General features: G+C 47.0%; 1 protein-coding gene across 1 annotated transcript in view; it reads right to left on the minus strand.

Annotated features, from left to right (window-relative positions):
- TRIM71 (tripartite motif containing 71) overlaps positions 1–14,010 on the minus strand; it is a 58,421-nt gene extending 44,411 nt beyond the window's left edge. Inside the window, exon 1 of the mRNA XM_028750208.2 lies at positions 11,381–14,010. Within this exon, the coding sequence (XP_028606041.2) occupies positions 11,381–12,325 (945 nt within the window). The 5' untranslated portion in view covers positions 12,326–14,010. The remainder of the gene's footprint in view (positions 1–11,380) is intronic.
- Positions 14,011–14,472: the final 462 nt, after the last annotated feature.

A 14,472-nucleotide genomic window follows, 5' to 3' on the forward strand; every position in this document is an offset into this window, starting at 1 on the left:
ATCAACAAATCTGCAACAATACAGAAAATACAAAGAGGAGGATTCAATCCAGGAGATGTTGCCAGTATAAAAGGTAAAGGGACCCCTGACCATTAGGTCCAGTTGTGACCGACTCTGGGGTTGCAGCGCTCATCTCGCTTTATTGGCTGAGGGAGCCGGCGTACAGCTTCCAGGTCATGTGGCCAGCATGACTAAGCCGCTTCTGGCGAACCAGAGCAGCACACAGAAACGCCGTTTACCTTCCCGCTGGAGCGGCACCTATTTATCTACTTGCACTTTGAACTGCTAGGTTGGCAGGCGCTGGGACTGAGCAACGGGAGCTCACCCCGTCGCAGGGATTCGAACTACCGACCTTCTGATCGGCAAGTCCTAGGCTCTGTGGTTTAACCCACAACGCCACCCGCGTCCCTGCTGCCAGTATACACTTCTCCAAAACAGTGTTTATTGGTTGGGTGATGGCAGCCTCAGCACTAACGCAACTTTCATTGAAAGGGTCTCTCCTTTTTCCTACATGAAAGCTTTGATAACAGGGAGGAAATGCATCTCCACCTATTTGGCTTGCTTTTCCCACACAGTCCACAGAGGGCAACAGAACTAAATCCACTTCCTTCCCCTTAAGCTTGATTGGCAGAGTATATGCCCAATTACAGACTTCACCTGGCAGGGCTGGGAAGTGTACCGTCTGAAACTTTTCAAAGTTTCTGGCACAGAATATCCTTCTGACTGAATTGCTTCTACAAGAGAAGCACCCACTGCACATTACTGAACATTTTGGTGGTGGTTGCCAACACAAAACTGACTGGCACACAGTATTTCATTTTAATGCAATATTGACAATATTGACTCTAGAAATGCAATGCTCCTGACATATAGATATTTTAATGGAATGATCCTTTGCATAATGAAAGATAGTTTTTATTGGTTTTTCTATTCCTCACCCTATGTTAGAAGTTAGAAATCTTACCATCTGCTAGGGTCAAATAACCAACCTACGGAAGGACTGGGGGTGGGGAGGGAAATCTAACCAACATGTGCAAGCTTAGAATTAGAATTGGTTCTACCAGAACTACATACATCTAGATTATGGGTAGGCAAACTAAAGCCCGGGGGCCAGATCTGGCCCAATTGCCTTCTAAATCTGGCCCGTAGACATCTGGGAATCAGCGTGTTTTTACATGAGTAGAATGTGCCCTTTTATTTAAAATGCATCTCTGAGCTGTTTGTGGGGCCTGCCTGGTGTTTTCACATGAGTAGAATATGTGATTTTGTTTAAAATGCATCTCTGGGCTATTTGTGGGGCATAGGAATTTGTTCATTTCCCCCCAAAAAAATATTGTCCAGCCCCCCACAAGGTCTGAGGGACAGTGGACCGGCCCCCTGCTGAAAAAGTTTGCAGACCCCTGATCTAGATCAATGTTTCCTTCCTCTTCTGTTCAACTCCCTAAGAAGAACTACAGCTTTTTTTATCTCATTGCCCCACCCCATCTCAAAATTCACACGGGCAACATAACTGGATGCATTTGACAACCACTGGTATTCATCATTGCCACTACTTAACTTTCTAAGGAAATGCAGCTTCCGGGTTTCCACTTAGTACACAGTTAAGATGGCAGACATTTAGATTGTGGAAGTATACACAAGATACCGAGGTGACACAGCAGCAAACTTATTCACAATTTCAAGCTTCTTGTTTGTTTGTTTGTTTGTTTGTTTGTTTGTTTGTTCAGGAACTAAGCTCTCTTGCCATGAACTTATAGTGTTGCATGAGGCAGGATCAGAATACAGTACAAGGTGACATTAAAGCCACATCATAAGCACATCAAAAGTTGCAGGGAGCTGGGAGCCAACCCATCGCAATACTTGTTTTAGTGCAATTAGCATACATTCAAGAGGCACAATTTCAGCGAAGATGCTCGAGCCAATCCATTCATAAGTTTAAAAGGTCACAACAGCTCTGGTCCAAGCAGGGATATATACATTCCAGGAAGTACGCGAAGAGGAGTTTCAATTGTTTTAAAAAACACACAGAGAGAACTGACTTCTGTTTCTCATTTTTAAGGGAAGGCTAGAAGAACGAAAATCCATGTCATTCTGAGAGTACAAATGTATCTAATCATGCTGGCTTCTAGAGCACAGCGTTTCCTCCGCTTTTCTTAAGAATTGGCAGACAACAGGGGTTTTGCACAAGATATTTGATGAAGTGCGTGGAACACAGCTGAAATGGGTATCTGACACAGATAAAATTAAACAGGTTGCAAAATCCAAGCAATACACAATATTTTGCCCTAATTCCCTGCTGGCTGCCATCAAGACTTTTATGTTTTTGACCGATTGCTCCTTTATACCTCAGAAAACATGCCAGCCTTTTCACCTCAGGAATAGCATAAAGCTAATGCATATATTAGGGACGCGGGTGGCGCTGTGGATTAAACCACAGAGCCTAGGACCTGCCGATCGAAAGGTCGGCGGTTCAAATCCCCGCGGCGGGGTGAGCTCCCATCGTTAGGTCCCAGCTCCTGCCTACCTAGCAGTTCGAAAGCACCCCTAAGTGCAAGTAGATAAATAGGGACCGCTTTCTAGCGGGAAGGTAAACGGCATTTCCATGTGCGGCGCTGGTGCTGGCTCGCCAGATGCAGCTTAGTCACGCTGGCCACGTGACCCGGAAGTGTCTTCGGACAGCGCCGGCTCCCGGCCTCTTGAGCGAGATGAGCGCGCAACCCTAGAGTCAGTCACGACTGGCCCTGATGGGCAGGGGTACCTTTACCTTTACCTAATGCATATATGGGGCATATGAGAGCCTGGCCATCTGAAAAATTATTGGGAGTTCACACTGCAATCTAAAGCAACACAATGAAGAGCATGGGGAAAGCAAAAGAAGAAGAAAAAGTGGCATATAGCCAAGACTAACAAGAGCACCCCACAATAAAAATGATACTAACTCATTTCCAATATATTCGTATCTTGGAAGTTGAATGAAATCCGTTCCGGAAGTTCATTTGACTTCCAAAATGCTCAGAAACCAAAGCGTGGCTTTTGACTGAGTGCAGGAAGCTCTGCAGCCAATCAGAGGCTAAGGAAGCCTCGTCAGACGTTTAGCTTCCAAAAGTAGTTCGCAAACCGGAACAGTCACTTCCGGGTTTGCGACGTTCGGGAGCCAAAATGTTCGAGAACTAAGCTGTTTGAAAACCAAGGTATGACTGTATTTAACACAACGGGCTGTGTTCAAATGAGATCCCTTCTTTTATGAAGCTAGACGGCAAACTCTGCTAGCATGCATCTTTGAAAATACATCTGTCCTCCTTCATGCAGCCTACTCCCATTTCTCCCGGAAAGCTGTGGCATTCTTTACAGCTGCCTCTTCCCCATCACTCTAGGACCAAGAAGAGGTGGCAGCAATGCTACCAACTCTGCCTCTTTCACACTAAAAACACCATTTATATGCAGAACCTGCAAAATATCCTCCTCGCACAGCCTGGTGCTCTGCAGCTGTTTTGAACTACACTTCCATCAGCCACGGGTGGCGCAGTGGTCTAAACCAGTGTTTCCCAACCTTGGGCCTCCAGCTGTTTTTGGACTACAACTCCCATCATCCCTAGCTAGCAAGACCAGTGGTCAGGGATGATGGGAATTGTAGTTCAAAAACAGCTGGAGGCCCAAGGTTGGGAAACACTGGTCTAAACCACTGAGCCTCTTGGGCTTGCCGAACAGGTCAGTGGTTCGAATCCCCACGATGGGGTGAGCTCCCATTGCTTAGTCCCACAGCTCCTGCCAACCTAGCAGTTCGAAAGCATGCCAAAAAGTGCAAGTAGATAAATAGGTACTACTCCGGCAGGAAGGTAAATGGCATTTCTGTGTGCTGCTCTGGTTTCGGTGTTCGGTTGCGCCAGAAGTGGCTTAGTCATGCTGGCCACATGACCCAGAAAAACCGTCTGCGGACAAACGGCAGCTCCCTTGGCCTGTAAAGCAAGATGGGCGTCGCAACCCCAGAGTCGTCTGAGACTGGACTTAACTGTCAGGGGTCCTTTACCTTTCCATCAGCCCCAGCCAGCACACATGTTAGCTGGGGGTTGATGGGAGCTATAGTCCAAAATAGCTGGGAGCCCAGCAGGCTGCCCAAGGATATACAAGCAGTGTAAGCTTTTTAATCTTCTCTTTCACAGTTCAACCAACTTTTCTCCAGAAATCAAGTTCTGCATCCAATGTACTACCCCTCTAAAAAGAGGATTAAAAAGAGAGTATAAAGGAGAAACAGCATAACCTAGAGTTAAGTACAGTGGCACCTCGGGTTACATACGCTTCAGGTTACATACACCTCAGGTTACAGACTCTGCTAACGCAGAAATATTACCTCGGGTTAAGAACTTTGCTTCAGGATGAGAACAGAAATCGTGCTCCGGCAGCGCGGCAGCAGCAGGAGGCCCCATTAGCTAAAGTGGTGCTTCAGGTTAAGAACAGTTTCAGGTTAAGAACAGACCTCTGGAACAAATTAAGTACTTAACCCGAGGTACCACTGTAGAAGTATCACTCTGGGTATTAAATTCACAAAGGAAAGGCCCTGGCTTCCCAGCGAAAGAAAACATTTTTTGGAAAGGGTGAAAGTTTCCAGTGGAAAGATTCTTCCACATTGCAATGTTAATTTTAGATGCCTTGATTATGCGTTTGAAAGACAGGGTATAAATCTAAGCAATTTTTTAAAAATGATCGTGAGGGATAAATCAACAGAGAAACCATGAAAAGAAACAAGGCTTGGTGTGCGTATTAAAAACCGACCCTGTGAATACAGGGCCAAAACTGGTTACTAGTTCCCAGTTACTAATCTGAAATAAAGCTAGGAGCACAGGAAAGTTAATTCACCTTAATAAATTTGTTTGTCTCTGAACCCCGAAATAAGATTTGGTCTACATCATAGCTCCATGATATAGGGCAGGAACGTGCAGACACAAGCTGCAGTTGCTTATTCAATTTGCTGATTAAGCTCCATTTTAAAACTTTCAGGCAAATAAGGAACGGGAAACTATGAGCCAACTTTAGCTACATGTTGTCGCTGGAAGATCCTCACTCAGAATCTGATTTACCAAGACAGATATGAGGCTTACTCTTTGAGCCCGAGGGAAATGTTTAACTCTCTCATTTTACACTCTGTATAATCAAATTGTTACTTTTTCACTAGCTCTTGTGGCTCTTGGGGTCACTTGCTATGATAGCTGGCACCATGCAGTCTTTTGTTTACCTAAAAAACTTGCGTGTTTCTTGGGGGGAAAGTTTGAACAATTCTTAAATTCTAGTGTCATGGTTTTATGGCAAGCTGTTTCAGGAAGCTACAGTGCTGGGTAGGCAACCTTGCGATACACGTTGACCAAAAATGAAGGAGGTGGCACAAGTTATCATAGCAAAACTGAAAAATAAAAACCCATGCTCATGGATTCGAATTCTGCAAACGGTGCACAACACATTCTGCATGGAGCTTCTGAGATGTGTGTGCCCAAAATAATGCGGAAATCGAGATTCAAAACAGGGACACAGTTACTCCATCATGCAACACTTCCATGAGAAAATATCGGAGGGTGGGTACAAGAGAGCACGCCAGAAAGAAATTTATTCCCCCTTCTTTGCCACCCCACTCCAACAAGAAAGGAAGAGAAGAGGAGTGTGTCTTTCCAGGGAACATCTCAGGTTTTTGTTTTGAGACAGAAACACTGCCCTGCGTAGACCCAAAGCTCTGTCACATCTAGGTAAAAAGCATTTGAAGACACCACAACTAGAATGCATCTACATATAGCTAAGCACTGTGCAAGAATGCTGCTTAAATAAACAACATTCTCCTCCTCCCTCTCCCCACCTTCACTGTTCAAGCTCCCTTTTAACTTACCCAAGGCAATCAGCACAACTTGAGATAAATATGTTTGTCCCTCGGATTAAAGGTATCCTGTTAAATGATGCTTATTCCCTGCCCACTGGCAAGCACAAAAATAGTATGAAATGGAAACACTGTGGAAAACAGTCACGTACTACAGACAGAAGCTCTAGCAGACTGGCCAGGCTTTCTTATTACATTTTATAACCCATCTTTCCTCCAGTGACCTCTCTTCTCCCCACTATCCTTACAACAACAGAGGAAGAGAAATTAGAATGAGGGCTAAATTATGCACACCTGGCCTAAGGTTGCCTGATGAGCTCCACAGCTGTGTGGACATTCGCACCTGGGTCATGCAGGTCCTAGTCCAGCACTCTCTAAAGAAGAGTTGCAGACATTGTAGAGAGACCAACAAAAGTCACAAACCTAGAGCATATGGAAAGTATTCCTGGTCCTTTTGTGCTAGTATCAATTTTTTGTTACCTTCTCTGACAGACTTACTGGGGAAGAAGCCTTCTATAGACTTGCATCTTGAGTAGACACTGAAAGAACTGCAGGGTTAAGTAAGGAATATTTCCAACTCAGGCATTTAGTTGTGGTATTTTGAAGAATTTCCTTAGCATGTTTGGTTTTTTTCTTCTCTATATTGCAAACTTAATGGCTGAATTCTGCAACACAATTGTTCAGTCTCCCAGATCAGGAACACCTTTCTCTTATTATTTTTAATTCTAATTACAATTTTCTCCACAATTGTTCATTTGGTACAACGAAAACAAGCTGTGAATTTACCTTAATCTTCCTCAACAATATCAAGCATTCTCTAGGGTTTCACTTTTGGTATTCAGAGTCATCTCTCAAAAAAACGTTTAAGATAGACGGGATGTACGTCAGACACATTTGTAGAACAGGAAAATGCTTCCTTCCCCCATTGCTGTTTTGATTCCCCCAAGTATTCAAAGTTTTAGCTCACCCCTTTAGCTCTGGATAAGGAAAGTCCATCAGGATAAGCGAAGTATTTAAACTGATCAATGTGGCTCACCAAACACAGATCAAGCCATTTCTCTCTATTGCCACTTGAAGACATGGCAACAAATGGTCAGTGTTAAGAATTGTCAGCTCCATGCAGTGAACAGCTGCCCATGAACAGATTCTAAAAACTGGCCTCCACATGGCAGCTGTGATGGGAGCAGTGGCCATCATAGGTTGTTTGAACATTAGATGGGGAAGGCAAACCTTAAAAATTAAAGAATGTTAATATCAGATTTGTATTGTGCTCAATATGCAACACAGCACATTCAAGTGCGTTTTTTCCACTACAGAGTTAAAATCCTCTTTTAAAAATAACATTCTCTACATGTTTATCTGCAAAAATCTTACTGTATTTGGGGGTGAGCGAGCATACCCTTCAGAAAGCGTGTTTAGGACTGCAACTTTAAAATATTACAGTGACAATAGTTTATATCACTTATTCACCGATTATCTGCTGCAGTTATTCTAGACAAGGTCTGAAAATCCAGAAATGGGACTTTTGCAGGAAGCAGGCAACAGAAGCATGAATGCAAAAGCAAGATGCAATGCAACTTAATTTTTCAGCATGGTACAAGATCTCAGTATCATTTGGAACCTAAGCTTCCAACCTAAGGTTCAGTTACAACTTCACATTCAAGAAACATGCCCAATGCAGCTATAGCAACAAGTATTTCCAGTTTCTTACTGTGTGCCCTTTTTAAGGGTAAACCAGTTTAAACTATAACTGAGAAGGTACTGAAAATATTTGCTGGGAAGAAGTGGGAAGAAGACATCAACAACTATCAGCAGAAATACTCCAAATACTTACAGCAGTAAGGAATGCTATTCTTGGTTGAGCTTTGCAGGCTTAAAAATTTGCATTTAAAGTTCCAAATGCCCTTCAGAGGCCCACAAAGAGACAGGAGTATTTGTTAAACATTAGAAAGCTCTGTGGGAGAACCAAGTGCTAATGAGGAGATTTTTGCATTTCCTCAAACCCTTCCTGAAAAAAAAGACTTCCTAAACGGTCCTTTTATTTACCAAATTCAGGCATTCTTTCTCATTCCCCCCCCCCTAAATAACCACACATAGAAATGGTAAAAAGTCACCCAGTTTCTTGGTATGAACAGGCTTGACTCTGCTAAGAACCAGTCCTTCTTAAAATACATTGGGGGGGGGGGTTAAGCCTAAGTAGTGCATGTACATAGCAATAATCAAGGGGAAACTTTGCCCACTCTGTCCTCAAGTCATGACTCTTATCTCCAAAGTAGTCAGGACCAGCTAAGAAGTTTGCTGGGAAGCAAGCTATCTTCTTAACAATGAAGCCAATGGAAAATTCCACTGTGGCACTACCGCCAAGAGGAATGTCGCAATGAGGAATGTCGGCTCACAAATTGAACTTCCAGCTCATGCAGTTGCTACTAGAATCTAGATTTTATTATTTGGGGATCAGAATGCCTACTTAATTACAACAGTAACAAATTGTTAGAATATAGATTTATGCCAAGTATGATTCTCTTCTTTTAAATAAATAAAAAATGCTAGTACTTGGGAAAAAATGGTACTAAATTGAGATTATCAATGTGCTGCAGACTTTTATTTATACATTTAATGCAACGTGATTATATGGCTATCCTTGCTTACAGTGTACAGGTGTAATTTTAAAGCGTTATAAAAATAACACTTATTGCTCTTGCTTTCTTATTTTGTTCCAACGATTGCAATTTTATGTTATGTGACTAATGGGAAGCTTGCCAGAATTCAAATTTAAGGGCATTTGGGTCTAGCTTTTGGTTTAAATGATTAGTTTATTAGGAGTGCAATTCTAAACGTTATGTTTTCCTTTCATTTTATTAAGTGTTGGATCCTGCTAACGAAAAGTTTCTTCGTGAGCAGCATAAAAGTCTCTCATCTCACTCAATCTAGGAACTTCCAAAACAGCATGTTCCTGGGTGCTTTTCAACACCATCATAAGTGAGAACTTTGACACACTACACAGCATTATATTTTTATAATAGGAAATTGATTTTAGGTATTATCCAGTGCTTAAGACTGAGGAGGCAATAAGCTCAAAAGGACCTCTCCTGTTATGCAATAATCTCAGGATCATTTCATTTTCATGTTTCCTTCCCAATCAAATAAACTCGACAATAGTGACTGCATTATTTTTGTTATTTTTTCTCTGCCCAGAGACAACCTCTCTAGACAACAGTGACAGGAATATTTTTGGAAACTGTGAACACACTATAAGTAGCACAATTATTATTTTTTTGAGGGGGGGCTGCAACACAACATACACACCAAAAAAAACTCACATGACTTATATTTTCTTTAACTAAAGAAAAGTTCAAACAGTGAAGAGTCTTGTTTAAAAATGAAAAAGAGCAAAAGTGAATCACCATAAGAGAGAGAGGGAGAGAGAGACTGAGCTTCAAAGCCATCTTGAAACCACATCCTCTGACCATGTAAGCCTTTGTCTATAACCCACATGTGCAAGCTCTAGCTGTTAAGCAGCAGCAAGAGAAAGATACTTTACATATGCTCAGAGGCATCTGGTTCCATAGGTCAGCCTTGAGTCGTATTACACCCTGGCAAACTTCTAGAGGCTACAATTCGGAGATTTATTTGCATGCCGCAATCCTCCACAAAATCCACACGCTAAGAGATGGTGACCCTTAATTCCTATTTCCGTAACAGAACTTGTAGCATTTCCATTTTAAGAACCCACAGCCTAAACTGCAGAGCGTAGACTGGCAAAGTTATCTAAACCACTATTGTCAAGAAAACAAACGGGGAAGGGAATCCTGAAGGAGCAGCTTTAGTCCATCTCAGGAGACAATCTTGCAGTGCTGGGAAGTCACAAAAAGGAACTTGCAACAAAGTGAAAAAAATGTGTCCTGTTTGCAGAGTTCACAGGGCTTCAACTGTCGGCTCTCGCACTTGATTCTGATTTCAGTACTGTGCGTTAAACTTGTTAAATTCATGCGCGCGCCCCCCCAACCAGAACACACACATCACTTGTTCTTCAGCATCCCGGTTTGCTCTTAAGAGCTCGAACCATCCTCTCTTGCCTGCAGCACATGCCCCCCCCCCAAAGCAGCTCTACTGCTTTGTACAGCATTATGGAGATTTACTCCAGTTAAGCGTGGACAGCTCCACGTGAACAAAGCATGCAAGACTCAGGAACAGGGAAGTAAAGGGCTGGAAGCAGCAAGCACACCGTGTAGGTGTAAAAAGGGGGAGAATTAAAGGAAATTAAGGTTGCCAGATGTCCTGGAAAGGAAGGGCAAACGCTCTTTTAAAAGGCGCGGGGAGGGAGGGGAGGAAATTGACAGCCCTACAGAAAAATAAATCCCATTTCAGTACAGCTACAAGACAATATTATGAGGAATAAATGAAGCTATAGAATAAGGGGAATTGCCAAATGCACGGGAAAAGTATACATTTCCTGCAAAAGACAAGCGGAACTTGTAAGAACCGCTATAAATTCTTAACAGAGCAACAATTTGCACAGGAGGGACACCTTATTTCGCAGCATTCCTCTTGAGGCTCTTATGGGCACAGATTCAAAAATAATTCCAATTAACACAAATCGGTTACACCTTAGCATCTTTGAGCCACCTTCCTAGAAACCACAAGTCAGATCAGAGGGAACAGTACAGTGGGTAATTTGTCTCCTTTGATTCACTCAGTGCACACTTGTGAACAAAATCCGGATTGATAGTTAAGTACAGAAACAGGGTCCTATATAGGACTATATAGTCCTATATAGTTAAGTACAGAAACAGGGTCCCATATAGTAATAGCTGTGAATTTAAGTCATGCAACCTAGTGCTGTTAACCAGCAAAACCAAAACGGTGTTCAAATATGCCTCTTCTGTGGGTGCTCTTTAATTCAGATCGCTCCACCCAGGGTGGAAAGAGCACAGCCGCAGATGATCTAAGCAAAGAGTAACACGTTTCCACGTTACATTATCTTCCATTTTAAAAAAAAATCCCTCAAAAAATCCCAGAACAAAGCAAGCAGCCATTTGAAGTTGATTTGGGGCAGGACTCCGGAGGGGGTTCTCAGATCAAGAAGCTGAATACACGCACGCGGTTCAGAGACTTTATTGCTTAATTTAACCCAATACGGTTATTCCAAGCTGCTCTCTATCCAATGCAACTTACAAAGCCCCAAACATCAGGGCAGGCGAGGGCAGTTTGCAAGACCCCCTTGAGCCCCGGCTCCTCTCTCCCTGTTGAACTTCAGAGGCGGCTTCTCTCCCCGCCTCCCCACCCGGTTCAACATCACTCCCACAAGGCGATTCGGATCAAGGCACAGGAGCCAACTCCTAGGGCTAACCCAATAAAATATTTGAGGGTGCCAACCCCCCCAAAAAAGTTAATAGGCACTGCCATTCAAGTGGTGTCTTGGGATCGATTAGGCGAGGCGAGGATTCCCTCCCCCGGCCCCCAAATGCTCGATTCCATTTGGCACCCCTGATTCGGATCAAGGAGTCGAGACGAGCCACTCACCTCGTCGTCGTGGTGCTGGCAGTAGTTGACCCGGTCGGAGAAGACGGAGGAGAGGATGGTGTAAGGCGCGGCGGAGTAGGGCTGGCTGAGGGCGAGCTGCGCGGCCGCCGAGGCGGGCCCGGCGCCGGTGGAGGCGGGCGGCCCCGGGCCGAAGCGCTCGATGAAGTGGTCCTTGGTGAGGCGGACGCGCTGGTGGGCGCGCACGCAGTTGTCGCACAGGTGCTCCTGGCAGTCGAGGCAGCGCGAGCTGGCGGCGTTGCCTTCGTCGCACGAGCTGCAGCGAGGCTCGCCCTGGCGGCTGTGCGGCCGTCGGAGCAGCAGCGAGGAGCCGCCTCCGCCGCCTCCCCCCGACGACGCCGAGCCGGCCACGGAGCCCGGCGACGAGCCGCCGCCGGCCGAGGCGCGGTGTTGCTGCTGCTGCTGCTGAGGCGCCGGCTGCTGTCGAGGGTGGTGGTGGTGCCGGTTGTTGGTGCTGCTGTTGCTCCCTCCGACGACGCCGGGTCCGCCGGGGCGCCCGTTGTTCTTCTGGTCCTCGGCGGCGGCCGCCACGACGACCACGTCGAGCAGGTTGCTGAGGAGGAAGTTGGACGAGGGCAGCGCGTCCATGCCCGACGGCTCCGAGATCACCACCTTCTGGTCGCAGATGGGGCAGCGCAGCTTGAGAGAGTCCCCCGCGGCAGGGTGGCGCTGCGCCTCCAGGCACTGGCGGCAGAAGGCGTGCAGGCAGGGCAGGACGTGCAGGCGCCTCGACGGGGCGCACGAGGAGGACGACGAAGACCCCCCGCCGCCGCCTCCTCCTCCACCCCCTCCTCCTCCTCCAGACGAGGTGGAAGTCTGCGAGGACGACGACGAGGTGGACGAATTGGACGAGACCGGAGCCGGCGAGCCGCACATCTCCTTGCACAGCGGGCAGATCTGGAAATCCGACTCGGGGAACGAAGCCATTGGGGACTGCGGGGGGGGGGGGTCCGGGGGAGGAGAGAAGGGGGAGGGGCACCGGGCTAGCAAGGAGGCCGCATGAACCCCGGCGAGCTGCGGAGACCCGCTTGGCGAGCCCCGGTGGGTGGCATCAAGGAGGCGCGGTGTGAGGGCGCTGCTCCGAGCTTCCTCCTTGCGGGTTTGGCGGGCCGGTGGGTCTGGCCTCTCCTCCCTCCGGGCTTTCCCGTCCGCCGCCCTCTTTTAAGCTCCTTCAGGGCCCGGGTCTCTCTCCCTGCCGCGCCCCGCGACTGGCTGCGCGCTGCTGCTGCGTCTTAAGCCGTTTCCGAGCCGCCGTCGCGCCTTCCTCCTTCCCTCCCGGCGCAGCGCTTCTGGGACGGCGGGGCGGGCGACCGAAGCTTTCCTGGTCTGGAAAGTGCATCGGCGCCTTCGCGTTGAAATCCAGCGCGGAGTGCACGTCGCCGGGCGATTATTCTTCCTCCTCCTCCTTTTTCTTCGACCAGGGAAAAAACAACAACTAAATAATGGGGAGTGGGGAAGAAGTCTTTGAACCCAGGACCTCTTTCCGCCGGTCTCAGAAGATGGGGAGAGCTGGGCCGAGGGGGGAAATGTCGATGGAGAAGAGGGAGGGAGGTCTTTGGGTTCACTTCTTTCTTGAGGGACTCCGGGAAAGGCGCAAGTTGTTGCCCAGGCAGCCTTCTCCGGCCCCGATCCTCGCACGCCGGCCCCGCCACCGCATGTCGGGAGAAGCTGGAAGGAGAGAGAGATGGCGATCCGGCTTGCGCAGCAGCTTCTGGGCAGGCGGGCTCCCCAAAAGAGAAATGGTGTGTGCGCGCGCGCGCGGGGAGAGGAGGGGAGGGGTGGTTGCGAATGAATGAAATGAATGAATGGAGCGGAGCGCGCGATCTTACGCTAACGAGCTTGGCGTCTTGCCTTTGGTCCACGCCTTCCGCAGGTCTCGGGGGAGATCGGGCGATCGCATCGATCAGGTCCTCGCCTAAGATCTCCCGGAAAAAGAACACAAAACCCCAGCAACCGCCCACGCGGTCTCTCTCGGGCGCACACGCGCTCAGACCGGCGAAAGCCGGGGAGGAGAGCAGCAGTAGCGGCAGGTCCCGGCCGGCCGGCCTGAATTATTCATGGAGGGCGTATTATATTCACTCGCGCAAATTGGAGCGGCGCTGCAATGCTATCCGAGTGGCCCACGCTCACCCAACAGGATCCACCCACCCCCTTCTTCGTCTCCTCTCTCGTGTGTTGTTTTTTTTTAAGCGCCCGAGCCTCGTCAGTATCCAAGATCACATTTCCTTTGTCATTGCGCCCCTTCGCGTGGTCTTCTGAGGGGTGTGTGTGTGTGTGCTTAAAATCCTCTTTCTTAAAATAAAATAAAAATGGTGCTTTCTGTTCTCAGAAACTCACGGAAACAGAAAGGGAGAGCCGGCAGCGGGTTTGAATTAGCAGCAGTTACGCAGCAGCATGGAGGTCCCGCGAATGAAAGACCAAATGCATTTGATTCCAACAGAGCCAGCGCGCTGGAGAATGGGTGGTTTCTCTCTCCTTCCTGTTTTATTATATTTATTACAGTAGTAGTATTATTATTATCTCCACCACCCGGTGGATTTAGGGGAGCAACGTGGTTCTCGCCGGGCGCCGATCTGCTCGCATTCCTGGTCCGCCTCTTTCAGGATGCGTGTTATTGAAACTGATCTAGAGTTCGGAATCCTTTTAATCTCCAAAGGAGCGAACTCACTTCCGCCTGAGCGCAGAGGGGGTGGCTAGAGGGAAAGGAGGGGTGGGGGTCTCAAAAGCAAACAGGAAACATTAACCCTCTTACTACCGCTGCCTTTTGTGTGCTGTTGGCTCTTTCCAGGGCAAACGGGGAGGTTCTTGAAGCTTCTAGTAGCCAGGCGTTGCTCCTCGACTGGAATAAAACTTGCCTTGTTTTAATTCGCTTTTCCCTAATTTTTTTTTAAATTGAGATAGCCGGCATAGGAAGATTTGGAGCTGGCATCAAGGCGTTAAATTAGCTGTCCCCCTTCCCCGTCCAATTTTAAATTTTTGTTCTTGGTTTTTCACACACCCACGCTTTTATTAAAAGTTGACGCCACCCTCATTGTTTACTCAGAAGTAAATCTTGTTAGTTTTCCAGCAAACTT

This window comes from Podarcis muralis, chromosome 12, assembly GCF_964188315.1.
Source record: "Podarcis muralis chromosome 12, rPodMur119.hap1.1, whole genome shotgun sequence".
NCBI lineage: Eukaryota > Metazoa > Chordata > Lepidosauria > Squamata > Lacertidae > Podarcis > Podarcis muralis.